At 45.5% G+C, this 25,416-nt stretch overlaps 1 protein-coding gene across 1 annotated transcript in view; it reads left to right on the plus strand.

Moving 5' to 3' along the window:
• The first annotated feature begins 1,379 nt into the window (after window positions 1-1,379).
• The window catches only part of Ccbe1 (collagen and calcium binding EGF domains 1), a 184,027-nt gene continuing 159,990 nt past the window's right edge, over window positions 1,380-25,416 (plus strand). Inside the window, exons 1-2 of the mRNA XM_070029026.1 lie at window positions 1,380-1,617; window positions 1,978-2,058. Of these exons, the coding sequence (XP_069885127.1) occupies window positions 1,478-1,617; window positions 1,978-2,058 (221 nt within the window). The 5' untranslated portion in view covers window positions 1,380-1,477. The remainder of the gene's footprint in view (window positions 1,618-1,977; window positions 2,059-25,416) is intronic.

Genomic DNA, 25,416 nt, shown 5'->3' on the forward strand with positions numbered 1-25,416 from the left:
TAAGGAAAAAAGCCCACATCCTTGAACAAATGAGATTCTTAGGTTAGCATAATGAATGGGAAAGAGCTCTGAAAAATATAAAGCATGCTACAGAAGAATGGGGAGATATCAGTGTATGAGGGATGTGCATGTTAGTTTAGTGCAGACCAGAACATTGTGCAACTCAGACTGTCTCCTTCCCTAGCCATGGGTACACTGGACAGGTGAGTGATCTAGCTATGTTCTCGCTTGCTGGCCTGAGCTATGGAACACACAGATGTTAAACATTTATCCAGCATGAAGCCTCTTTCCCGACTTACTTCTGGTCAAGGATCCCTTGCTTGGCTCTATCATCCACGTCTCTCACAAACTTTTCTTTGACAAGCACGGACAACGATCGTGCAAATGCTAAGACACTAAGTGACATGGATTACCATCACGAAATTGCATGGATTAGACATGAATTTCCCATTTTTGTGGGTTACCCATAAACATGTCAGCAGGACCTGTGATTCACACGGCCTCCTACCTGCCCCAGGTAAGCTCGGGCAGGACGATTCCAGATTTCCAGCACCACCCAGTGGGAGGTCCTGGCTTGTCCTGAACGTGAAGAAAACCACAGCACAATCCATGAACAAACGAAAACACCTGGAAGACGATCTTTTCAGAGATAGTTATTATTTATGTATTATCCAGTGCCAGTACTGAGGCTCGAACTCAAGGCCTCACATTCTTTTCTTGGCCTGTTTTGCTCAGAGCTGGCTCTCCACACCTTGAACCACACCTCCACTTCTGACTTTTGGCAGGCTAGTTGGACGTAAAGAATCTCACGGATTTTTTTTTCCCTGCCTGGGCTGGTTTTAAATCTCGATCCTTAGGTCTCAGCCTCCCGAGTGGCTAGGATTCCAGGTGTGATGAGTGGACGTAATGGACCGATGACCTTTCCTCAACAGTGTGACCTCAGGTGTGGCCGTGGTGGGCGGCCCCTGCGAGGCCGGTCCATGCCCCGCCTGCTCCCAAGCAAGAAGCAAAGCCGAAGAGTGGCAAACAGCACGGCCTAGATCCTCAGGGGCGAAACACAGGCTGGACCCTGAGCCCTGGAAACCAACTGACCTCCGCTCCTCTCCTCCCCCGGCCTCGGGTGAGGAGCGGGCGGCTCCTCCTCCGGCGTGCAAGGCGCGGGTGCAAAGTACGAAGCCCGGGCGGCGCGCACACCAGACGGCGCGCGGGCCCCGGGATCGCCGCGCCAGCCCCCGCGCCGCCGATCGGACCCCCTCACCGGACCCCACTCGGGGGCGCCGCGCCCGCAGACCCCGAGCCCCCCACCCGACCCCACCCCACCCCATCTCACCCCACCCCACGCGCAGGTGGCGCGGACGCCCTGCGCTCGGGCGCCCCCTGCCGGGGAGGCGCACGCACGGCCGCCGCCGCGGAGGAGCCGCGCGCAGGGCGGGCAGCGAAGCTCGGGCGCCGGGCGGAGAAGCCGGGAGCTTCCCCGATGGTGGTGCCGCCGCCGCCGCCGCCGAGCCGGGGAGGAGCGGCCGGGGGGCAGCTGGGCCGGAGTCTGGGTCCGCTGCTGCTGCTCCTGGCGCTCGGACACACGTGGACCTACCGAGAGGAGCCAGAGGACGGCGACAGGTAAGGGCTTAGCGGCCGCTGATCGGGGCGCGCGGGGCGCGGGGGGCGGGGGGTGGAGGTCTCCCGCCGCGTTCTGCGCCCGGCCGCGTTCTGCGCCCCGCCGCGATCTGCGCGCCCCCCCCCCGGATCCCCCAGCCACTGACCCGGTCGTCCCGGTGGGTATGGATCGGGCGCTGCCCTCGGTGCTCTGGTGCAGTCGCGCCCCTGCGCCCGGCTTTCTCAGCCTTCCCCCCGCCCCCTCCGGATCGTTCTAGCTTTGAGCCTCCGAATCCGAGGGTCGGAAGTGTCCGGGATCCGTGCGGAGATCCCGGCGCTCACACCTCCCGCCCACCGCGTCCCGCTGCGACTTTTTCCTCCTAGGGAAATCTGCTCCGAAAACAAGATCGCCACCACCAAGTACCCGTGTCTGAAGTCTTCGGGGGAGCTGACCACGTGCTTCAGGTGAGCCCGCGGCGTGGGGTGGGGGGGGTGGGCTGCAGGGTCGGACCCGGCGGGGTCGGACCCGGCGCACCCGGGTAGGTGGAGAGGACGCGCAGGAAAGGATCGGAGGGGCGCACGCGCTTGGGGACCCTGCTTGTGATCCCGGGAAAGGCCGGGCTCCACCCCCGTATGTCTGTGGACCCCGAGCCACGCCGAGCACCCGCGATTGCCGAGCCCACACGGGCGGCGGCCGTGCCCCGCTCCCGGTCGCGCCTGCGTGGGGAGTGGGGAGGCGGGAGGGCAGCGGAGGTTGGACGGTCGTTGTAAACAGCGCGTCCCCGGAGAAGATGGATGCTTGCCTTTGCACTTGAGTTTTGTGTTGGACAATGTCAACAAGGAAATACTTGGCACTTGTTTGTCTTTCGACCTTGGGTTAGGACAGAATGTATCAAGGCTTGGGGGAGGCTTGTGGCCGGATGATGTGGTTGGGTTGAATAAAAACGACCCTGGAGATTTGTGGACATTCCAGAAGAAGCATGATCTTCCTGGAAAAAAAAAATACAGATCACGCGTGTATCTAGGTGCTGTAAACTCGGTCATCGGGGTGCTTATTGTAGCTAAGTGAGGTACAGGGTCAGGGGACCATGTACGCTCCTAGGGCGGTTGCTATCCGTCCAGATTCTCGGCTTGTTTCAGTGCCAGTCTCCGGGTGGGCGGGGCACGCTCCTCTCACCCCCAAACGTTGATTGGTTGTCTGAGTTTTCAAGGGCGCCTGCAAGCAAATAGTACCACGGCTGCACTCGGTTGTCTGATTGTGTCTCGAGAATCAAGGTTTCAAACTACCAGTATGTGACTTACTGGGTAGGACCTAGGTGACACTGCTCTCTAGAAATGGTTTGAAGGGACAATTTGAATATTCATGACGCGGTAGCCAATGGATGCTCGCGGGTGAATCTTTCCTCCACATCCTCAAAGGGTCAGGTGTAACTTGTAGGGCTGATGGGCTAAAAGCTTCATCAGTATCATCAGGTGCGGCTGCATCTTCCCATGCATTGAAATCTGTTTATTGGTGACTTAGTCGCTTCTGAGACACAAAGGACTGCTTCTCCAGGCACATGGTGGCCTCGTGGCAAGCCCGACGTGTGTTGGCATAGGATGAAGGAATGTGTAAGGATTGTTAGGAGTAACTGACTGAGCATTTGCTGTGTCTAGCCTGGTTAGCAGGATAGCTTGCCTGCTTTCAGCACCAGGTTTCATCTACATGCCCACATTATTTCTTAGGACCACGTTGTTTTCCTAGTGAAGCCTTTAATTTAACGTGGAAGATGTCCCTGAGTTGGTTTGTTCATTTATCCAGTCCCTAAAGGCCAGACTTCCCATAAATCTGCCACAGTTACAGAACGAATGTCAGGCTTTCCGAAACCAGTGGTGCTTGATGAGTCTATTTGTTACGCTGCTCCTGCCAACTTTTCCAGATTGCAGAAAACACTGTGGGATTTCTCCTACCTGGTCCTAACCAGTGACATTAGCAGCGTCTTGGCATGTGTCTTCACTAACCAGCCACCCAAAGATATCGTATGTCAAGGAAAATAGTCAAGAACTTGGGTTTACGGAATGCCAGAGAGTGTTTTCAGCTTGGGGAAATGGGTGTCGGTGGCTTATACTTATAATCCTAGCTACTTGGGAGGCTGAGATCTACGGGTCTCCATTTGAAGCCAGCCCAGGAGGACAGAAGCTTATTTTCAGTTAACCAACAAAAAAAAAAATCAGAAGTTGGAGGAGTGCTCACATGGTAGAGCACTATTCTTAAGTAAAAAAGTTAAGAGCACAAGGCCCTAAGTTCAAGCCCTGTACCAGAGCAACCACAACAAAAATGGTAATGGTCCCTGTGAATAGTAATACCTTGAAATGCTTTTTAGTTTTTTTTTTTTCCAGACTTAATCTTGTGCTTTTGCCCTGGGCCAGCCTTGGGCCATTATCTACCTACTTAGAAATTTCAAAGTTAGTTTCATAACAAACACTAACATGTAGCACATGCACAGAGGTTCTATTACCCTTCAGGTCTCACTTGGACAGTCAACCTTACATTATCCTATTGCATATAAAAGTGGCTCATAGCTCCAATACTTTTCCTTTCTTGTAGGATTTTTTTCTCAGTTACATGTTTCATGTCTCTTTAGACATTCCTCTTCCAATATGCATCATGCCAAGTGCCCAAATTTAATAAATGCTTTTTTTAATGAATGCTATTAACAGCTTCATGAATTAAAGCTAACATCTGTTTAGCATCATACTGCTACATAGGATGTACTCTTACCAGTAGTTCAGCTAAATCACACCTAGCCCCGATATCTTAATATGAATTCATTACAGCCCAGGCAAACATATAAAACAAACATTATAAAGCTGTAATTGTGTTACTCGTCTGTGACTATGAGACTTTCCCACAAGTTGATTTTCCTAATTTCAGAAAGCTATGTGGTTTGAACCAAAGATATGTGTTTACCTTTTACTTGGTTTTATATCAGTAAAAAGACATGTTAAAAGCTTTCTCAAAAAAACAAAGAATAGGGCTGGAAACGTGGCTTAGTGGTAAAGTGCTTGCTTATGTATGAAGTCCTGTGTTCAATTCCCCAATACCACATAAACAGAAAAAGCTGGAAGTGGTGCTGTGTTCAAGAGGTAGAGTGCTAACCTTGAGCAAAAGAACCTCAGAGACAGTGCCCAGGTCCTGAGTTTCAAGCCCCAGTACTGGCAAAAACAAAAATCAAAGCAAAAAAATAACCAACAAAGACTATGATTGGGTATAAAAAAAACAATAAAATCTAGTTTTTGAGCAAGGCAGTATCTAATAAACACCCTAACTTTTTTTTTGATTCCCTAATAAAGGATCTGAATATCAACTAAGAACTTAAAATACATCTAGAAGACGTTTGACTCACCGTAGACTTCATCTTTGGGCTTGGTTTGGAATACACAGGCTCACAGTGAGCATGGAAGTCCTGTCATTCACCTTATGTTACTGACGGGGAAGAGATAAACAATGGGGAATGGCTTTTTGGGCCTCTCTAGCAATAGACAAATGGTGACTTTGTTTTTCATCACATCTCAGTTTAGAGAACACCTATGAGAGTTTGCCTTTGATTCATCGACCTCCAAGTGCAGGTCAAGGGTCATCCCCCCCCCACTGCCCGCCCCCACACTGCCCGCCCCTCTCAGTCAAGCGTTTGTCCTGTGTGGTGTCTGACTAGGAAGTCTTCATGCTGAGGCTGGCTCTGGTTCCCATGGGAAAAGTAGCATGGGGCTGCAGAAACTCCCACTCTGCTTCCGAGAGAGCCAGCCAGTGCATTGCCAAACCCCGAAACCACGTGGACGTGAATGTGGTGTTTCTGCAGATGTGTTTACCTAGAATTGGTACGGCAAGATGCTCGCTCAATTAGGGAAGCACCACTAGGTTGATTGCACCTGTTATAGCGCTAAGGTTCCATGAAAAGGGAGAGCTGTGGAAAACTCTGTTACTGCAGGTGGGCAAGTTCCTACCGAGGTCTTTGACACTGTCCAAACACCCTGATCTGCTTTGAATCCCAGCTCAGTTACTTAGGTGTGTGATCTTGAACAGCTTCTGAATCCCTAGCTTTCACTTTCTCCTTGGTAAACTAAGGAACATATGAATTCGGAAGCTATAGGGTTGCTGGCAACCCTATAGTTTGTGATTCAGGGGGAGTGCTGGATGAATAGTACTCCCATCAAAACTGGATTGTGTTAGGGGCGGTGTGTGAGAGTGAGGAGTGGAGGCTCAGTGGACACTTGTTGACTTTTGTGAGTTGTAAGAGTTTTATAACAAATTGTGTGTGTGTGTGTGTGTGTGTGTGTGTGTGTGTGTGTGTGTGTGTGTGTGTGTGTGTGTGAACATTGTGGGGTTTGAACTCAGGGCTATGTACTTGCTAGGTAAGTACTCATCATTTGAGCCACACTCTAGCCCTTTTTTTGGTCATGGGGCTTGAACTCAGGGGCCTGGGCACTGTCTCTCAGCTTTTTTTGCTCAAAGCTAGTATTCTACCACTTTCAGTTTTCTGGTGATTAATTGGAGAAAAGAGTCACATGGATTTTCCTGCCTGGGCTAGCTTTGAATATTGATCCTCAGACATCAACCTCCTGGGTAGCTAGGATTACAGGCATGAGCCACCAGTGCCCCATTTCAGCTGTTGTTTTTGTTGTTCGTTTTTTAGGTAAGGCCTTGTGTTTTTGCATGGGGCCAGCCTTGGACCACATTCCACGTATTTGTGTTCCCCATACAGCTGAGATCATGGATATGAACCACCACACCCAGTTTAATTGTTGAGAGGAGGATCTCACTAACTTTTCCCTTATGGCTGTTCTTGAACCAGGATCTTCCCAATCTCTTATCTCTGAAGTAGCTGGGATTATAGGGCTCTTATAATAGATATTTTGGAAGAACAAATCTAGACCACAGCCAGAAATACCAAGGATGTTTCTCCACTGCTCAGCATCACTTATTTCTAGATGTTTTTCTCAGGTATAAGAGAGGCAGGAAATTCAGCACTGTGGGAAAATGGCAAAGACGATCTCTACTTCCTGTCCTCTCCGTGACCCACTAAGGGACTGTAGAGCCTGTTAGAACTTGAACCTACCTGGTTTTACACCAGAGGTTCACCCTTGCTCAGGGTGCCACAAAGGAAGATCTTGGCAGAAACAAGAACCCCTAGTCTTTATTTTTGCCCCTCTGCCTCACCGTTGAGGATGGCTTGGAGAGTGGCTATGTGAATAGCTCCTCAGGACAGGCCAGTGATGTTCTCTGAGACACAGATGTCTGTCCTGTCAGCCACAGCCATGTCCTTAGAAGCCAACTCCATGCCCGGATGGAGAGGAGGTTATTTCACATATACTTGTTGAATGACTGAGTGAACCGATTTGTTCATGTTAACAATACTGAAATTGACTTAAATCCTGGGACTCTTGTGGCCATCCAAGTATGCAGCCTTTAAAAGCTTGAAGACATGGGAAGGCGTGTGTGTGTGTGTGTGTGTGTGTGTGTGTGTGTGTGTGTGTGTTTAGATAAGGTCTTACTAGATAGTTCAGGCTGGCCTTAAATGTGTGATCTTCCTACCTCAGCCTCCTGTTGGCTGAGATTACAGGCAGGCACCATCATACTAGGTGGGAGACCCTTGTAGAACCAGACATGCACTGTCCATCTGACAAGATGTCATTGTTTTCATTGGTCTCCAGCTAGACCTCCTTAACTGTATATGCCAAGTATTACTGGGGCTAGATTCCAGCAGCTATAATCAAACTCCCTAAATCTGCAAATTCAAGAAACACCTGAGAAGGATGTGTCCATTCCTGCCCAGGATGTACAGACACTGGCTTCGAAGAGGATGAAGGCAGTGTTGATAGGGTCCCCTCTCCCCTCCCACTCAAAAACAGGAGGTAGAGGAGGGGTGAGGTTCTATATCACTTTTCACTCTCTCTCACTTCAAGGAAACCACAGAATAATGGGAGACAGCTCGCAGTGGTACTTCCCAGCCACAAAAGGCCGTACTTCTGGTGTGTGCTTAGAGATTGGATCCAGGGCTACTCTTACTATTGAAATTGTTGTTGTCTGACTTCCTGTGGTCAACTTCTCTTCATTTTAATGAAGGGGGGGGGGATGGGAGGAAGGAAGGCGGTGAGCACTCCTGGAAGAAAATCAAGGGCTTTTCTTTATTCTCCTTGCCCTGTGTTCTCAGCCTTGCATTTCAATCTGTTTCCAGGTCAGTCCTGCCCCATTCTGCTTCTCCAAGCTCAGCACGACCCAGGCTGCTGTGTGAGTTGGAGGGGCTGCAGGCCTATCTGGAGAACAAAGATCTCATTCTGTGCTAGTTTGTTGTTTTTATTTGGGGATGAAAATGTAAACAAGTGTAACATCTGCAGCTCCTCTTTCTGCCAAGCCAGGTCCTTTTTTCCACGAAGCTATTTACCAATTTGAAAGTCTTTCCCATTTTCCTTGAGTCAGCAAATAGGGGGTGCTTCCAGTGTGCCACATGTGGTTCTGAACAGGTAAGTACGTAGGAATGAAGCGGGTAAACAACACGATCCACTCTCAGGATACTTATGCATTGCAGTTAAATTTCTCTTTTACAAAAGGACATTTTATTTGTGTGTGTGTGCACACATGCACATGCACGCCAGTATTGGGTCTCTTCTCCTGTCCCCCTCCCCCATTCTCTTTTTTTTTTTTAAGTTTTTTTATTGTAAAAATACTGTACAGAGGGGTTACAGTTACATGAGCAAGGTAATGAGTACATTTCTTATCAAGCATTGTTGCCTCCTCCTTTGTTTCCCCTTCCCATCCCTTCCCTTCCACTTCCTCAACTACACTCCTCCCCCCTCTCCCCGCACCTCCCCTCGCCTAAATTGTAAAGTTCATTTTTCAACATAGTGTTTTGTACATCTCATTGTTGCAATGGGTCCACCTGTATCCCTATTTAAACATTTTGTTTTTTCCCTTCCCCTCCCCAAATTATACCAACATCAAATACAGTGAAAACAGGTGTTATACCATGGGGGCGGGCCCATTCTCTTTTTCTCTGTCTGTCTCTCAGTGTTTGCTTTTTTGCTCAAAGCTGGTGCTTTACCACCTGAGCCACAGGTGGCACTACTTCTGGCTTTTTGTTGGTTAATTGGAGCTCACCTGTATCTTTTTGGAGAAATGAACTCTATAGATCCTGTCAGAAAAAACCCAGGGATGGTGGAAGCTGAAGTTTTTCTTTCCTTTTCTGCAGTCACTAGTAAGAACTTGGCATGGACCACACGTTTCCTGCTTCTAAGAATTTCTGGGATGTGAAAGCGACTGAGCAAAGGTCCATCTCCTGCCTTGTGACCTTTGGGGTGGTGATGGGTGGGGACTGTAGGTAGGGACTGGCAGCCTCAGCTCAGCTCCTGGTGCCGAGGCCAGTCTCCCGTACCCCACAGCAGCTAGGAGCCGCTCCATCACCTCCAGTTCTCCGAACTACGAGTTACAGACTTCTTATTGTACATATACCTGGGCTTTGGGGGTAATTTCTCTTTTTACTCTGAAACCCTGGTTAAGGGCAGGGTTGGGGGCTCAAATGTCTACATATCTCCTCTTCACTGAGTGTTGGATCGACTTTCGGACTTTGATATGGGAGCTGTATCTATAAAGGGAATGTGAAAGGTTGTGTGTGTGTGTGTGTGTGTGTGTGTGTGTGTGTGTGTGTGTGTGTGTGTGTGTGTGTGTGTGTGTGTGTGTGTGTGTGTGTGTGTGTGTGTGTCCTTGTCCATCATGCTAGAGGAGGACTGAGATCATCTTACCAAGACTTTGGTGATTTCAGAATCCTGGGCCACATCAGTTGTCAGCCTTTGCATCCATTCTCGGCCTCTTGGCCGCTACTAGAACATTCTGCTTGTCCCACCGGGAGTGAAGCTTCCCTCTGCTTGTCTCTGGGAATAGCAGGGGCAGGGGTCAGCCCTGGGAGCTGCTCAATGGGGGTTGTCCAGGATAGAGATGAGGTGGGAAGGCAGGAAAGACACTATGGCTTGTTTTCATCCTATTGCTCATCCAGGGATGGCCTTTTCATTTGTAAAGGGTTGAGAAAAATAAAACCATAGCATAGTCCTTATTTGACCCGAAAGCTTGAGGTAGTCACGTACTGGCTGTTTGTAGAGAGGTTCCTAGTCCTGCAGAGCCTTCTTGATAGATGAGGAGTCGGGTTTCTCATGTGTACGGCCTGTCCCCATTCACTGCTGTGCTGCATATTGGTAATCACATGCCTTGGCTGAAGGCTTCCTCTCCATATGCCTAAATGTGTGAGATTTGAATTTGTATAGCAGAAAACTTTATGCATTCAAAATCAAATGCTAGAAACATGCCTCTAGACAAACAGGTCTAGAAAAACATGTCTTTTAAGAAATATGTGTAGAAAAACATCCATTTTCAGTGACTGGCACTTCAGGTCATAGTTATGATGCTCACTTATTTAGTGCTGATACTGAACTCAGGGCCTCATGTTTTCCCATAGCTTTTTCAATGAAGGCTAGTGTGCTGTCACATGAGCCACACCCACACTTCTGGTTTCTTTTCTTTCTTTCTTTTTTATTTTTACTGGTTAACTAGAGATTTGAGTCTCTTGGATATGTCTGCCCTGGTCGGCTTCCAACCAAGATCCTCAGATCTCAGCCTCCTGAGTTGCTAGGGTTACAGATGTGAGCCATTAACTCCCGCACAAGAGAATTATTTAAAAGAGATATTTAAAGAAGGGAGAGAAAGGGGGGGGGAGTTATTCTAGTGAGAGACAGAAAGAAAGCAAAGTCGGACATTGATATTTTAGCAAAGAAGGAAAAGGAAGAAGGAATTGATGATGTGATGTATTAGTAAAGTATAAGGATGCTGTGGAGTAGAACAAAGAAGAAAAACACTGGCATAAAAACTTGGTGGGGGAAGAGCATATATCCTGTAGTGATGATGTTGTAAGGAAGATGTTTCTGTCTGAACCACACAGAAGCATCTGGCCTTGGTAGTGGGCCCATGTTAATATCTTCAGCCCTAACGGAGGTTAAGATAAAGGCAGACTAAATTTGTAAAGGTATATGGATTTACAAAGGTAAGTTTTGTAATCCCTTACAGGTGTCCAGAACTCAATCCCACAAGAGACTGAAGAGCCAGCACAGAGATCACGCTGTGGCTTCCTCAACAACCCTTACCTCTCTCTACTTCATTTCATTTGAGATAATATGACCAGACTTCATGCTGGATTTTCTTTTTTTTTTTTTTTTTTTTTTTTTTTTTTTTTTTTTGGGTCCGGTTGTGGGGCCTGAACTCTGGGCCTGGGCGCTGTCCCTCAGCTCTTCAGCTCAAGGCTAGCGCTCTACCACTTGAGCTACAGCGCCACTTCCGGCTTTTTGCTTATGTAGTGCTGAGGAATCGAACCCAGGGCCTCATGCATGCAAGGCAAGCACTCTACCACTGGGCCACCTTCCCAGCCCCTCATGCTGGATTTTCTTACAGAACAATGGTTCACAAACTTCGTGTTGAACATGTGTCTGGGAAGAGAATAATCCATGACAATCACAAGGGGGGTTTGGGCAGCTGCTTTAGATTTAAGCCCCTTCAGAGACTCAGTTATCCTAAGCAAAAATTTAATTTCAGGCTGTGGGTGTGGCTTGGGGGTACAGTGTGGGCCCACCATGATTGAGACCCTGGCATTGGAATTTAATTCTGGAAGAATCTAGAAGACTAGATGAATGTACAATGAAGAATGAATGGTCTCTTCTCTGTGAGGAAGTTTGATTGGAGGATCTTAAGAATGCTGTGAGATTGAGTACTTAGCTTTCTGGAGGTCGCAGCAGCCTCTATGAATGGGTCATAGAGAAATCCTGTGGAGTAATGTGGTGCTTCTGTGAGGTCACTTTACTGGTCTCTACTGGGAAGACAGCTGGAGGAGGGTGGGACAGATCTCAAGGAAAACTGAAGCTTTCTTTGAACAGCATCAAGTGTCTTCTATTCTTGAGTGAGTCTGCAGATTGTCCCGTGTGTGAGGGCTCATGTGTCAGAATGTACCGTGCATTCGTTTATACAAGTGCTCACTTAGAGTGGCCAGGGACATGTCAAGGTCACCTGCATAGTGAGTGGCTAGGAGGTCTTAAAATTTTTTTATTATAAAGGTGATATACAAAGGGATTACAGTCACAAAGGTCAGGTAAAGTACATTTCTTTTTGGACAAGTTCTCTTGTTCTCTCTTGGGAGTCTGTGTTCTTTTAACTGCTGGTCTTTACCCTCCCCTTCTAACCTTGCCCTCCCTTCCCCTCTTCTCTCCTCTCCTTTTTATTCTTCTCTTCATTTTCCTTTCCTTTCTTCTCTTCCTCCTCTCTTCTTTTCCTGTTTTTCTTCCTCCTCCTCCTCTCTTCCTCTTCCTCCTCCTCTCTTCCTCTTCCTCCTCCTCTCCTCCTCCTCCTCCTCTCTTCTTTCTCCTCCTCCTCTTTTCTTTCTCCTCCTCCTCCTCCTCTTCCTCCTCCTCCTCCTCCTCTTCCTCCTCCTCCTCTTTCGTTCTTTTTCTTCTCTTCTCTCCTCCCCTCTCTTTCCTCTCCTCTTTCTCCTTCTCTCTTCCTCTTCTTCCTCTTCTCTTCTCCTTTCCCCTCCCCACTCTTCTCCTGTCCTCCCCCTTTCCCTCTGTCTTCTCCCCTCTGCCTTCCCTGTCCCTTTCCTTCTCTTCCCTCTCTTGACCTCTGTCTCTTGGATTTCACTTTGTATCCAAGCTGGCCTCAAATTTGGGATACTCTTGCTTCAGTCTCTGGAGTAAAGAGATTACTGGCAGCTCTGGCCATTTTTAAAAGTTGAACATTGTGGAGACTTTGCTGTCTTGCTGGTGACTTCTGGAAACAGGGATGTCAGTACTATTGGCAGGAAATAAAGCTGGAGAAGTTACCAAAGTACACTCAAGAGCTGTCTCACCCCAACCTTGTCACACCCTGGTGCCATTTAATAAAGGTGGCATGTCACCATGCAGTCTTTAGTCTCAAGCAAAACTGTCCAGCCCAGTGATCCTGTGTTATCTGTGAGATTAATTTACCATAGCACTGAGAAGAAAGAGGTGTGAATTGTTACCTAAAATGGCATGAATCATGAGTAGTTCTCCAGAACTTCTTTCCAGAATGGTAGCAGACGTTGGACAGTATATTTTCACCACTGATGGAGAGTCAGCCCTGCTGGATGCAGAGCGCCGCCACCCTGCCCCAAGTCACTGAGTTAGAATTCGCATTTGCACAGGTATAAAGTCCTAAGTTGTATTATTCTAGTACTCTGCCTCTCGCTTGGCTGTTCACTCCATACTTGCAAGCCAACAGCAGTGAGTTGCAGCCTGACTGTATCTGAGGAGCCCTGAAAACAAACTCCTCGCTTTCAGACAGCACCCTGGAGCCGACACATCAGAAACTCCAGAGGTGGGTACTGGTCCTGGGAAGTTTTAAAGCTCTTTGAACACTTCTAATGTGTAGCAACTATTGTGACCACCACTTCAGCTCCAAGAGAAACCTAGTGGGGCAAGCAGCCTGCCTTGCCCGAAGCTGGCTGAGTGGTCTGTTTATGTTTGCAGCTACTGCTGGGTCTGGTAGATTTCATGTCCTTAGCAATGGCAGTGGTCCAAGGCCTTTAATGGCAGTCTTGGGCTGATGAGCCATCGACAGGTTAGTGTCTCTTGCTCACTGTTGGATCAGACTCTGGTTCTCCTGGCATCTCTATTCTGCTCCATGAAGGAGCTTTTGGGGGGGAGTCAGGTGCTGGCACAGTGGGTGAAGGTGGGCCAGGAAGAAAAGAACATTCTCCATGCGCAGCAGCTTCAATTCTCCAAATCTCCTGTTATAGATTCTACCACTTTTCATATCGCAGGCTCAATTTGGTGTCTGGAGCTACTTAGCAATCTTTGGTACATTAAAAATTTTTTTGCTTTGTTGCTGTTCTGTGTGAACCTTCTCAAGCTATAAACATGGCTCAGCATATTATAAATGGAAGCTCTTCAGTGTCAAGCCCTGTTTTTCTTTCCTTGTAAGCATCAAACACAAAGCACTGATTTTTCCACATAGAGTCATCTGTGAACTAGCCTAGATTCTTCCCCCACCCATCCAGCTCTGCAGTCCCCTCTTCTGATAACAGAAAGCGCCCTCCACCCTGCTCAGCAAGAACAATGCTTCCTATGAGCCTGGGTTAACTGCATGCAATGTGAAGCAATGGTTTCTGTTGTGTGACTGGACAGTCCTCATGCAAGCCCGGTCATACCACATGGCGTCGGCTCATGTATGTGTATATGTGGTGTATAGTTACATGTGCATAATCACATCTTTTTTGAGTGTTGTAACTGATTTTGCTTAGTAAATCATAAAAGGGAAAATGATTATGAATCAAGAAATAAAGCCATCTTGGATATGGTGGGATGCTGAAATCCTTCATCAAATATTTCTTTGAATTTGAGGCTGACGAAGCATGAGCTGGTTTGTAAGTGACCTCTGAATTGTTAATGCAGTTTCGGAGTTTGGCAGTCTACGCGGTATGACAGAATGTCACTGGAATGGATGCTTAAAACAAAGATATCCAAAATAGATCCAAATGGACCCGGAGGGATCCAAAGGGAAACAAATGGATCATTAACAATGTACTCGCAGCCTTTGCCAACCCCGAGGCTTCTCGACTCCTTTCTTACAGACCTCAGCATTAGGGAAGTGTATTCAGGACTTAGAACACAAATATATAATAGGTGGAGCCTACATTGAGAACAGTAAAAAATAAAGGTGCTCGGCTGGGGGCTCTGGTGGTCCAGCTGCCGTCCTGAGATCCTGGATGAAGAAACAGGCTGAGGCCTTGGTCTACCTCCAGCTATTTCTCTGTAGTCACTGCTGTATGTGGGGGTGGAGTGGGGATTTGTCCTCACTGATTGCTGGACTCCAGTGTGGAGACTCCCACTGTGTAACACTTGGCCATGCAGATACTCGGTTATTCAAGCTGCATCTCTAACCCTGCTTCATTCCTCTTCAGCCAATCCCTCCTTGTGCTCCCCCAAGATGAGGAGGTCTCACTGCATTGCCCAGGCTGGTCTTGAACTCCTGAGCTCGAGCCATACTTCCACCTCAGCCTCCTGAATTGCTGGGACTACAGGAGTATGCCATGATGCTTGGTTCTTGTCTTTTTTACTTTAAGAACTTACAAATCTATATGTGTATGCTTTTAACTCACCAAACGATCAATAGAGATTTGTTATGGCAAAATAAACTAATACAATTATCTTTTAATTTTTTTTACCACCATTAGTATAGTTGTACAAAGGAGTTGCCATTTAATGAAGCAGTTTATGAATATTATACAATCTTGGTCAGTGTCTTCCCTTTCAACATTCTCTCCCATCCCTCGTTTACCTACCCTTCCCTCACTCTTCTTATACATTCAAGTCTTGACTGCCTTTTCTCCCTCTTCTCTTTATTCATCTACCTCTTTCCCCTTGACCCACCCCACCCCTTTCTAGTACGCACTTCCTAGTGTTTTATTTTGCTGAACTTTGTTTTGCCTGTCTGAAGATATACACTATTTGAGATCTCCCTTGATTCTGCCATATTTCACCCCATACATTTATATACACTTGCATATCATCCAACGTATTTATTTATGAATAGTTCTTAACTTCCATACATAAGGGCAAAGATGGGTTCTTCTCTTGGGCCTAATTTACTTCACTTAACATCGTTTTTCCCCACATATTTCCATTTCTTTGTGAATGGTACAATATCATTCTTTCTAATGGATGAGTAAGTGTGTGGTGTGTGTGTGTGTGTGTGTGTGTGTGTGTATGTGTGTGTGTATGTGTATAGGTTTATGTATACATATACATATATATTTCTGATTTCTTTACTAGTACTATTTTTTTAATTAAAGAAGCAGTTTATTCTTTTGCCCTGGGATCTTCCTACCCTGTTTCTATGGTGGAAAGGCTTGGATACTAAGGGAATTGCCTTTGCGATAGCAGAAAGTACTTTTTTAAAGGAGAGACTATAAAAGGAGTAATCTCCACTTTTTCTCACTATTCAAGATGATATCTCAAGAGAATGGAGATTCTTAACTTTAGGTAAAAGATGACCAGTGGGTTATTTAATGATTAAAAAACAGAAAGACAAGACTCAGGTCTGCTATTTTAGTTCATAAGGAGAACACAGACCTAGAGGGAACTCTGTTAGAAACGTTCTTGAGACTTTACTCTTAATAACAATGATGGCCATCTTTGCTCCCTGCATGCTTAGCATCACAGGAAGGTACAAGGGGTCCAGTGCATTTTCTTTGATATTTTCTGTGCAAATATGGACAGATGTTCTTAGCTATCACTTCCAGAAATGGGTCCACTCTGCAGTTGGCTTTTTTTTTTCACTTAACAATAAAGATTGCTTACTTACTTCATGTGGTATGAACACATTTTGCAGCACGATATTCCTTTTACAGATGAAAGGATGCATAGCAGTTCACCTACTCGTTGGTGAGATCTTTATGAGGGAATCAGTCTACTATGAAGGAAATTCTCCTTGACATTTTGATGCTCAGATTGTGCATTTATGGTGCTAATTTGATGTACAGTGGGCCTTCTACATCTGTGTGCGCAACATTACCATGGATCAAAAACATCCAAACAAAAATGGTGCCTATGTTGAAAATGTACAGACTTCTCTTAATTCTTGAACAAGACAGCATTCAAGAAATGAATATTTAGCATTTACACTGCATTGTACATTAGTCATCTAGAGAAGAGTCAAAGTATATGAAGAATGTGTATATATTATATACCAATACTAGACTAGTGTTTATACGAGTACTGGGCATCGATTGGTACCCTATGGACAGAGGGAGAATGTTCTGGAACAAGGCACTCAAGGCTACTGAAGGATGACTGCACCCCAAGTCTTACCACAATGAATCATAAAATGGTGATTTGTTGTAACCAGATAGTATGTTAGTCTGACACTGGAAGGACACGGCTCCTACTTTCTGCTCTTTTGTTCAGACTCTCTCCCCACCTGGTTGAGGTTTCTGAAGTTCCTTCTAGGTTTCACAGTCTGCGGGATGGCTCGCTGCTTCCCAGACAGCCAGGCAAACGGAAGCAGGCTTAGTTTACAGCCCTGGGGATTTGCTGGACATCAGGATGAGTATCTTGGCCATGAAGACACTGTGGGAGACTCTTGGTGGGTTTATCTCTGATCCGCTCCTACGCAGGCTACCATCTGGGAGCTGTCAGTGGAATCTGAGATGGTTTCTTACCCCAATTATTTACTTAGAGAGTGAAGGTGCGGGGGGGGGGGACTTTTAATTCTCTCGGTAAATGCCTCTCAGAGCAGGTTTCTCCCCTTTGCTCCAGGCTGGTGCCCTGGAGCAGAGAACCCAAGGAACTTCACTGTCAGAATACTGAGGAACCTGTCCCCCTCCTGTCTACCTTTCTATTTCAAGCTGTTCCATTTGGTGGGGTGTTCAGAGGTAGGCTGATGTCTCCCCCATACCATCTCCTTTTCTAACAAGGACAAAATCAGTTTCATGGGAGAGGCTCCTATTGCCTGAGCCTTCTCATCAACTTCCATTCACATCTTTTATCCTCACACACTGCCCTTACTATTTGTCTTGTATTTATTAAAATTTTTTTTATTACAGACTTAGATTTCAGCATGTGTAGTAAATCTTTTACAGTTGATTTATCTTATGGCCCAAAGCGTCTGCAGGCTTCTATGGGTCTTACAGAGATGTGCTGTCCATACCTGCCAGCTGCAGACACTGCCATTGTTTTCTGCCTGGCTTTGGGTTCTATGTTTGGCTTGGTTTCAATCTACCAGTGGAAGTGGTGATAGCAGGTGATTTAACTGTATATGCTTTTTAAATACAGAAAGGCCTTTTATTTTTCTAAGCCAAATTACCTGCACTGAGTGAGACTTCTCTTGAGTGACTCACGGACCACTATCAGGTTTTTCTTTGAACATTCTTTTCTATGTGTAGTCAGCCTTATCTCAACAAAAAGATATCCAGCTTGAGTTTCACATTAAAGTCCCCCCTGCTCCTTGTTGAAGCATTTTTACTGTGTTGGGCTATGGTTGGTTGAATCGAAGTGAATCCTCATGGCAGCTTTTGAGTCTCCAATTATCTTTAGGTGTTTCCTAATGAGAAAATTACTTTTTTTCCCCTTTAAATAGAAAAGTTGACTATCTTTTTTCTCACAATATAACTTTTAATGATGGGATTCAAACATGGCAAAGTAACGATATGAGTTTTCTATGTTCAGCGCCAAGGTTCAATAATTATGAAGCCTTTTGCTATATTTACATTATCTGTTCGTGTGTGTGTGCGTGTGTTTGTGTGTACTGGAGCTTGAATTCAGGGCCTTGTGCTCTCACTTGGCTTTTTCCCCTCAAGATTGGTACTCTACCACTAGATCCATATCTCCATTTTGGCTTTTTGCTGTTTAATTGGCGATGAGTCTTTCAGATTTGTCTGCTTGTGCTGGCTACAAGCCAAGATCTTTAGATCTCAGCCTCCTGAGTAGTTGATCATAGTCATGAGCCACCACTGTCTGGCTTACCTGTTCCTTTTATAGTTTTTTTTAAACATAGTCTAAAGCAAATCATAAAAATGTCATCTCTCCACTGCATATTTCGGTGTGCATCTTGAAGCAAATAAACTTTTCAGACATCATCCTCATATTAAAAAAAAAACCTGAGTGTCAGTGTGATCTGTGAACATTTCCCCTAGGTATAAAGGTTTATTTCATTCAGGGAATTCTTAAGGGATGGGATGGTACTTTCTGCATTTCAACAAGTATGCTTAATTCTGAGCAAGTCTCTCAACCTGAGATAGTGTAGAATGCCACACTGTAGCACTGTTTGTAGTAGAGCAAGCTGACCTGTGTGGGGTAATAGTGGGAGGATACTCCTGGCTTTGAGTTCAAAGGAAATTTAAGTAGAAGATTATTTCATTTCAAGGCAGTTTGTATGCTTGATGCCAAGGGCAAAACCATCATGTGGATAACCTCTCTCTCTCCTTTCGTCTCCCTTCCTCTTTCTCTCTCCCAGCCTCTCTCTCACACACACAGTCTATGTGTCTCTATGTCTCTGCCTCTGTCTCCTTTATGATGACACTGGGATTATTTGAATTTTGGGCCTTGTCCTGCTAGGCCTTGCCTCCAGCCCCAGGATGTGCTCTTATCACATGAAAATGCAGCTTCTACAGGGAAGCTAACATTTTATTTTTATATATTTTCCTATAGTTCACATTACTTAGAACCTTTCAAGCTCCAGTTCCCCAATTTCTGTAGCACAATTGAATTAGCTGACACTCACTGAATTAGCTTCTCTAATGTAAACAACTTAAAATACTCCACAGTGAAGCAGATCCCTTAATCTCAATTCTTTTGGTTTTTAATATCCTGACACATTGTGGAGACTTTCACATAGTCAAATGAATGACTCAATGTGGCAGTTTTGTTAATGTCTTAAGCTTTAGTTCTGAATACCAAGCTGCAGAGGTTCAAGCCAAATAACTCCACAGCTGTAAAACATCAGCCTCATCAGTCCCTCTGGCCCTTCTTATTTTTCCCAGGACAACTGCTTTCCCATTTTGAACTTATTCTATTGGGTTCTTCTCTTCCAGAACCTTAAGACACTGGCTTATATTGCATCTGTCTGTGTATCTGTCTGTGTGTCTGTCTATCTGTCTTCTGTCTATCTAGTTAGCTAGATTTTAACATCATGTTTGACCTTACATGGAAGAAGAGAATATGATTTTGTTGGCAACTACCAACACATACATGCACGCTTGCACCCTCCAGTACCATTATGTAACACTTTCGGATAGGTCAGGCTTCACCTTTTGGCATGAAATGCTTCTGATTGTAAGCCGTGCTGTATTCTCTGATTGCGTTTCCTTTCTCCTAAAAGCTTCCATATTTTGTTCTTTTTTTATTTTTGCGTATCTAAACACAAACAACTCTCCCCATTCACCTCCATTTAATGCCTCTTCTCTATGTGCAATTTCATTACGTGTTTTGTCTTTCAGCCTTCGTGGAGAAATTCCCACAGAGCCTTAAGGTGCGAACTGATGTGGTGTCTCTCACCCACACGTGGTCCTAGATTTTCCTTCACTGGCTTCCTGGGGGGAAATCTTTGTTGTTTTGGTATTGGATTCTGGGTTTCCAGGCTTCAGGTCCTTCAGTGGCTTCTCATTGTCCCCCCTACGCCACGTTCTGGCTCTTGGGGTCCTGAGTGATCTCATGTCAGCTGCCTCTCTCCCTGTGCCATGCTCTCCTTCAGTGGAGCTCAGCCTCGGTTCTTTAAACAAGACACTCTGCCTGTCAAGCTGTTACTCGTTCTGCTCTCTGCACCTGTATAAAGGTTTCTGTTGATGCCTAGCCTTTCACAGTGACCTCGCCTCATATGAGCTCTCCCCACCTCTCTACCGGGAGTCACTCCCCTTAACCCTGCCAGTGGTTCTCCCTTTTAAGTACTCATCTTCTTTTAATATCATGCTTAGAACAATTTATAACTTATTCCATGTCTTTTCTGACTGGACGTCGGGACAGGAGCCACGTTTGTCTGGTTGCTTTTTAGATCCTCAGTGCTCAGCACCGTGTCTGCTCATATAGAATACATACTTGTCAAAGAGCAAATGGGAACATATGGTTATGATATGGGAAAAGGGATGTGTTGTATTTGTGGATTTAAATTCATACTTGGATTTATTCCTAACGTGGCAGGTAATTCATAATATGTAAAACATATCATGGATGGCAAAAATTAAAAGAGGGGGGATAAGGCAGGAGACTTAAGAACAGAGCCAGGACTAGGCTAAAAATGTTCACCTGAAGGTGAACTTAGGCTGGCTAAGGATAGGCCCTTTGGCTTTGGTCTTTCTACCATCCAGTGAGCAAAGAGCAGTCACACCTGTCCATATGGTAGCAAAACAAAAACAGAATAATTCCCATAAGAACAATCCTTGTTCTTCATTTTAAGACTGAAGAGAAACTTAACCCAAGGGGTGTAGAAAGCACAGGAGATGATGTGAAGATGATTCACATAATAGACATGGCCGTTTCACAGGAATCATTAAGTTAATGGCCTTCGTGGTCAGACTGCTGCTGTCCTGCCATTGAAACCTGGTGAAGGCTGATGCCAGGGGCCAGTAAGGGGCTGTCCAGTGCGTCTGTGCTGATGGTTCATTGCTGCTGCTGTTGTTTACTGTCTGCTTCAGGATTTATCCTACCTAGCTAGGGGCAGGGGGGATATGAGTCTTGGCTTTTGCTTATAACTTCCTCTGTTTGTTCTAATCAGATACGACTGCCCTCCACAACTGCACTACTTTCTTTGCTCCTCTTGAGCACCTCAGAAATGGTGCTTCTTTTGCTTTCAGCTTTCTTGTTCACTCCTTCAAATCCAGCCCTGGGTCTGGTGGATATTTCTGCTTGCATAATCTTCTAGATAAAGAGTATTGGCCAACCAGACAGTATCTTGAGAATGCCCGGTTCTTCCTTCCTTGTTTTTTTAACCCTGGTTAGGCCAATTTCTTTGCTCTGTGGTGCAAGATTCTCTTGCTTACTTCCCACAAGTTTCTGGGGGCTTGCCTTTAACTCAGTAATGCTTACATGTCCACAGTCACTGGGGATTCTAACGAGAATGGAATTAAGAGACAAGAAAAATCCTTCTCCTTAGCTCAGTAGACAAATCTTTTCCTGGAGGAGCTGTCCACTTAAATTGAGGCGACCTCAAGGCAAATGAACTCTTAAGCACTGCAACCTTCATGATGGCTGGGTCGTTCTCAATATGTGTGCATGTGTGTGGCAGGTGGAGTCGCTGAAGGCTTCAGTTATGATGGTGGGTCTTTTCCTATCTATAAATTAAATGCAACGAATCAGTTCCTGTCCAGTTCCTGTGACAGAAGGCATGCAAAGTCTAGAGAATCATGCAGCATCACACTTAGAATGTGATATGGAAGTTTCTCCTGGAGAATCAGTTTACATGCCACCACTTGGGTCTGGCGGAGATTAAAGACCTGCACTGCAGCTATCTCTGTTGACAACAAAGTTTACATCACAGAGTGCTAGAATGGCTCCTAGCGACTGAAGTCCCTGGTGATGTTAGTTCGGGCAGTTGACCAGTTGGCTTTGGTTATTTCCCTCAACATTTCATTCTTCTGATCTAAACTACAATTTATACTGCTAGGGATCTGATTAACTATTCTGTTTCTGTTCTTGTGTTTTATGAAAAGCTGTGGGTGATGAAGATGAAGAAATATAGAGCAAAGTGCAAAATGATAGCCTTGCTGGAGACAGAAAGCGAAAAGCCTTTTGAGTAAAACCTGGAGATGATTAAATGCTGGATTTGCCCAGGGATGTTTAGCTTAATAGCTAAAGGCCATTGATATTTATTAAATTCCTGCAGAAAATAACTTTTCTTATAAATCTGGAACTTTATAGATCCTAGGCCCCTTTTCCTTAGGAGAGTGGGTTTTATAACACAGTTGCCAATTACACAAGATTTCTTAGAAATGCGGATATTTTAAAACAGCAGAAGAGATTGTGCCTATTAAATTTTTTTTAGGAAAGTGCCAAATAAGCATGTAATAAATTGAATTAAGTTTGTGGTCAAAAGTATTCTTATGGACCTTGGTTTTTTTTTTGTAGTAGTATAAGTAGTATGTATTGAAATTTTACTATGTCCAAATCACTGAATTAAGCAATATATATTATTTAACCTTGTCAAATCTGAAACTGTGTGTGTGTGTGTGTGCGTGTGCGTGTGCGTGTGCGTGTGCGTGTGTGTGTGTGTGTGTGTGTGTGTACAGTAGTACTGGGGCTTAGACCTAGACCTGAGTGCTGTCCCCTAGCTTTTTCACTAAGGGCTTAGATTCTTGGAGATACACTCTCATGGTCTTTTTGCCCATAGATTTGAACTGTAATTCCCAGTTTTCAGCTTCCTGATTAGTTAGGATGATAGGCATGAACCACCAGCCCTTGGCTATCTTAAACTGTTCGTATCCTTATTTTGATCTTTAGATGAGATAATTTGAGCTTATGTTTGTCAAACAACTTGCTCAAAGTCACCCAGTTATAAATGGGGCTGTCATAAGGTACTATTCCTACCTGAATTTGATAGTTTATTACTCACTAATTTTTTGGTCATCTTCAATAGAATTTTGTTCTTCTATCACATGTTACAGCATAAACTACCCTATCATGTAGTGACTTTAAAACCATTCTTGTCTTGCTCATGGTCAGCCTCCTGAGTAGCTAGGATTACAGATGTGAGCCATTGGCACCCAGCTGGACCAGACTGTCTTTAAGGAGAGGTAGGGATGGGAAAATTTTTCATGACCAGGTCTGCAGACAAGCTACCATTCTTGTCTTCACTGTCAATCTCCACACATCATCCTTGTGAACTATAATCCTTCTCCATTTGACTTAAATTGTTTTGAGATAAAGTCTAACTATGTACTCCCTGCTGGCCTTGAACTTGGGATCTTTGTACCTCAGTGCTGGGATTTTAGGAGTGCATCACCACCCTTAGCTTAATGTAAATTGTGTTGTATTTTTCTTTAACCCCTCAATTTTTTTCTTCTTGTCTCAGAGGACTTCTCTCACTTTCCAACCAGCCACTTTACCACTTTTAAAATCGTCTTTGAGTCCTTTTCCTCCTGTACACAACCTTCTCATCAAGATCCATCTGGATTGTTGCTACGTTGATCTACTTATGTGATTATGTGAGTAAAGACAGTCCAGGTGCACAAATAATGACTTTTCTCTTGTTCTGTCACACATTGTGCACATTCAGCTCTTCTGTTGGTCAGGACATTAGCTCTATTACCTCAAAACAACCTGCCTGCCTTCTCATTAATGCCCATAGGGTCAGCACTTTCTGGCTCATTTAACCTGCTCTTTGGAGTCAATATGGATCCCTTTTTTCCCTTCCCACCACCTCTCTTTCCATCTGTCCCAACACAGTAAAGCCTTGAGCATGTCTTTCCCTGTTCACTACACATGTCCAGGGTCCAAGCACCACATCCCACTCTTCACACGGTGTTGTGTAGTGACCACCCTTCATGCCTTGTCTCTTCCTGTTCCTTCTACTCTTCCCACAGCTTCTGGATATGCATGAAGGAAACCCACAGCCCCTTCCTTCAATGCCTGTCCTTTCCTACCGCCCACTTCTTGTTAGAGGTACTTGAACCATTCCAGTAGCATTCAGCAGCTACTCTCTGCCTCCCCCAAGGAAATAGAATTTAAATGCATCTCTCCTTAGCTAGCCATTAAAGTAGATTATTCAGGCACTCTCTAGAGAGCTCTGCTTGGGGCCAAATTGTGTCTTAGCTTTGAATGAAAGTCTTGGGTTTCAATCTGACTTGGATGAGTTTTGGAAATAGAGTTGAATAGTGAGGTGAAACGATTCAAAGTTGTGTAAGAAGCCTGTGGCCCACTGGGGAGTTTGCTAGTGTGGAGAAACCACTTGCTAAGAAGAGACAGGATAAGCTGGTGTTGGTGGCTCACATCTGTAATCCTCACTACTCCAGCAGCAAAGCCAACCCAGGCAGGAAAGTCCTGGAGACTTTTCAATTAACCACCAAAAAAGTCAGACAGGAAGCAGTGGTTTAAGTGGTAGCATACCAGCCTTGGGTATAAAAGCTAAGGAATGTTGCCCAGGCCCTGAGTTCAAGCCCCAATATGGGTACAAGAAAAAAAACAAAACCAGCAGCAACAAGAGATAGAACATCTGTTTGGAAGCAGTGCTGTGTGGCGGTATTGTGTAGTTGCATAGTAGTTATGGAGTTGTATCCGTTGTGGACCATCCCACTGCCACATGCAAGCTGCAGATGAATTCTAGATGAAAGGGGCTGCTGGTTTTCTAGCCTTCTATCTTCCCTAGCTCATTCTGTCTCTCCTGACCCCAGCCTGGCTCTTTTTCGATTTCCTGCTCTTTTTATGTCCCAGATGCTTCATACTGTGAGTGTCTTTGTTTTTTTTTTTTTTTTTTTAATTTTTTTTTTTTTGGGTCCGGTCGTGGGGCCTGAACTCTGGGCCTGGGCGCTGTCCCTCAGCTCTTCAGCTCAAGGCTAGCGCTCTACCACTTGAGCCACAGCGCCACTTCCGGCTTTTTTCTTTTTGCTTAATGTGGTGCTGAGGAATCGAACCCAGGGCCTCAGGCATGCAAGGCAAGCACTCTACCACTGAGCCACCTTCCCAGCCCCCTGTGAGTGTCTTTGTAAAGAACCTGGTAAATAACTAACTTTCCTTTTGGGCTTTTGGTGTCTGCAGTGAGTAAACATTGCTTACCAAGCAGAGAGGTGCACCCTGTCATTTTAAAAGCATGCCTGTAGCTTTGTTGGAAGCTTAATGACAACAGCCCAGCCCCTCCAACTGAAAGATGGGGCAGTTCCCTGGGCCCCGTGTGACACCTTCTGGAGCTGTCACCTTGGTTGGCTGATGCTACCTTTCTGTTTCTTCATGCAGAATGTCATTTGCTCCTGGCTTTCATGACAAGGAAAGGACTTTTTGTTATCTTGAAAGATTGATCTCCCAGAGAGTAGTCTGGGTTATTTGCTCCCTGTTCCTTGGCACCAAGCCGGGTGTGTATATGACCCTGTTCTGCACGTGATGTATCCTGTACGTGCTGTCAAACCGCTGGATTGACTGGGTTCCCACGGAGTTCCTGCCCAGTGAACGCCAAGTTCCTCAGCTGATAATAATAGCTGCGAAGCAGACAGATGCTCGTGAGATGAGTTTGTTCTGCTTCCTGGTGAGAAATAAGCTTTTCGGTGGGAAACACTTAACCAGGAAAGGCTTGGCCCAGGATATATACATCAGCTCAGATCT

Source organism: Dipodomys merriami, unplaced genomic scaffold (assembly GCF_024711535.1).
Source record: "Dipodomys merriami isolate MVZ:Mamm:240054 unplaced genomic scaffold, mDipMer1.0.p SCAF_2, whole genome shotgun sequence".
Taxonomy (NCBI): Eukaryota; Metazoa; Chordata; class Mammalia; order Rodentia; family Heteromyidae; genus Dipodomys; species Dipodomys merriami.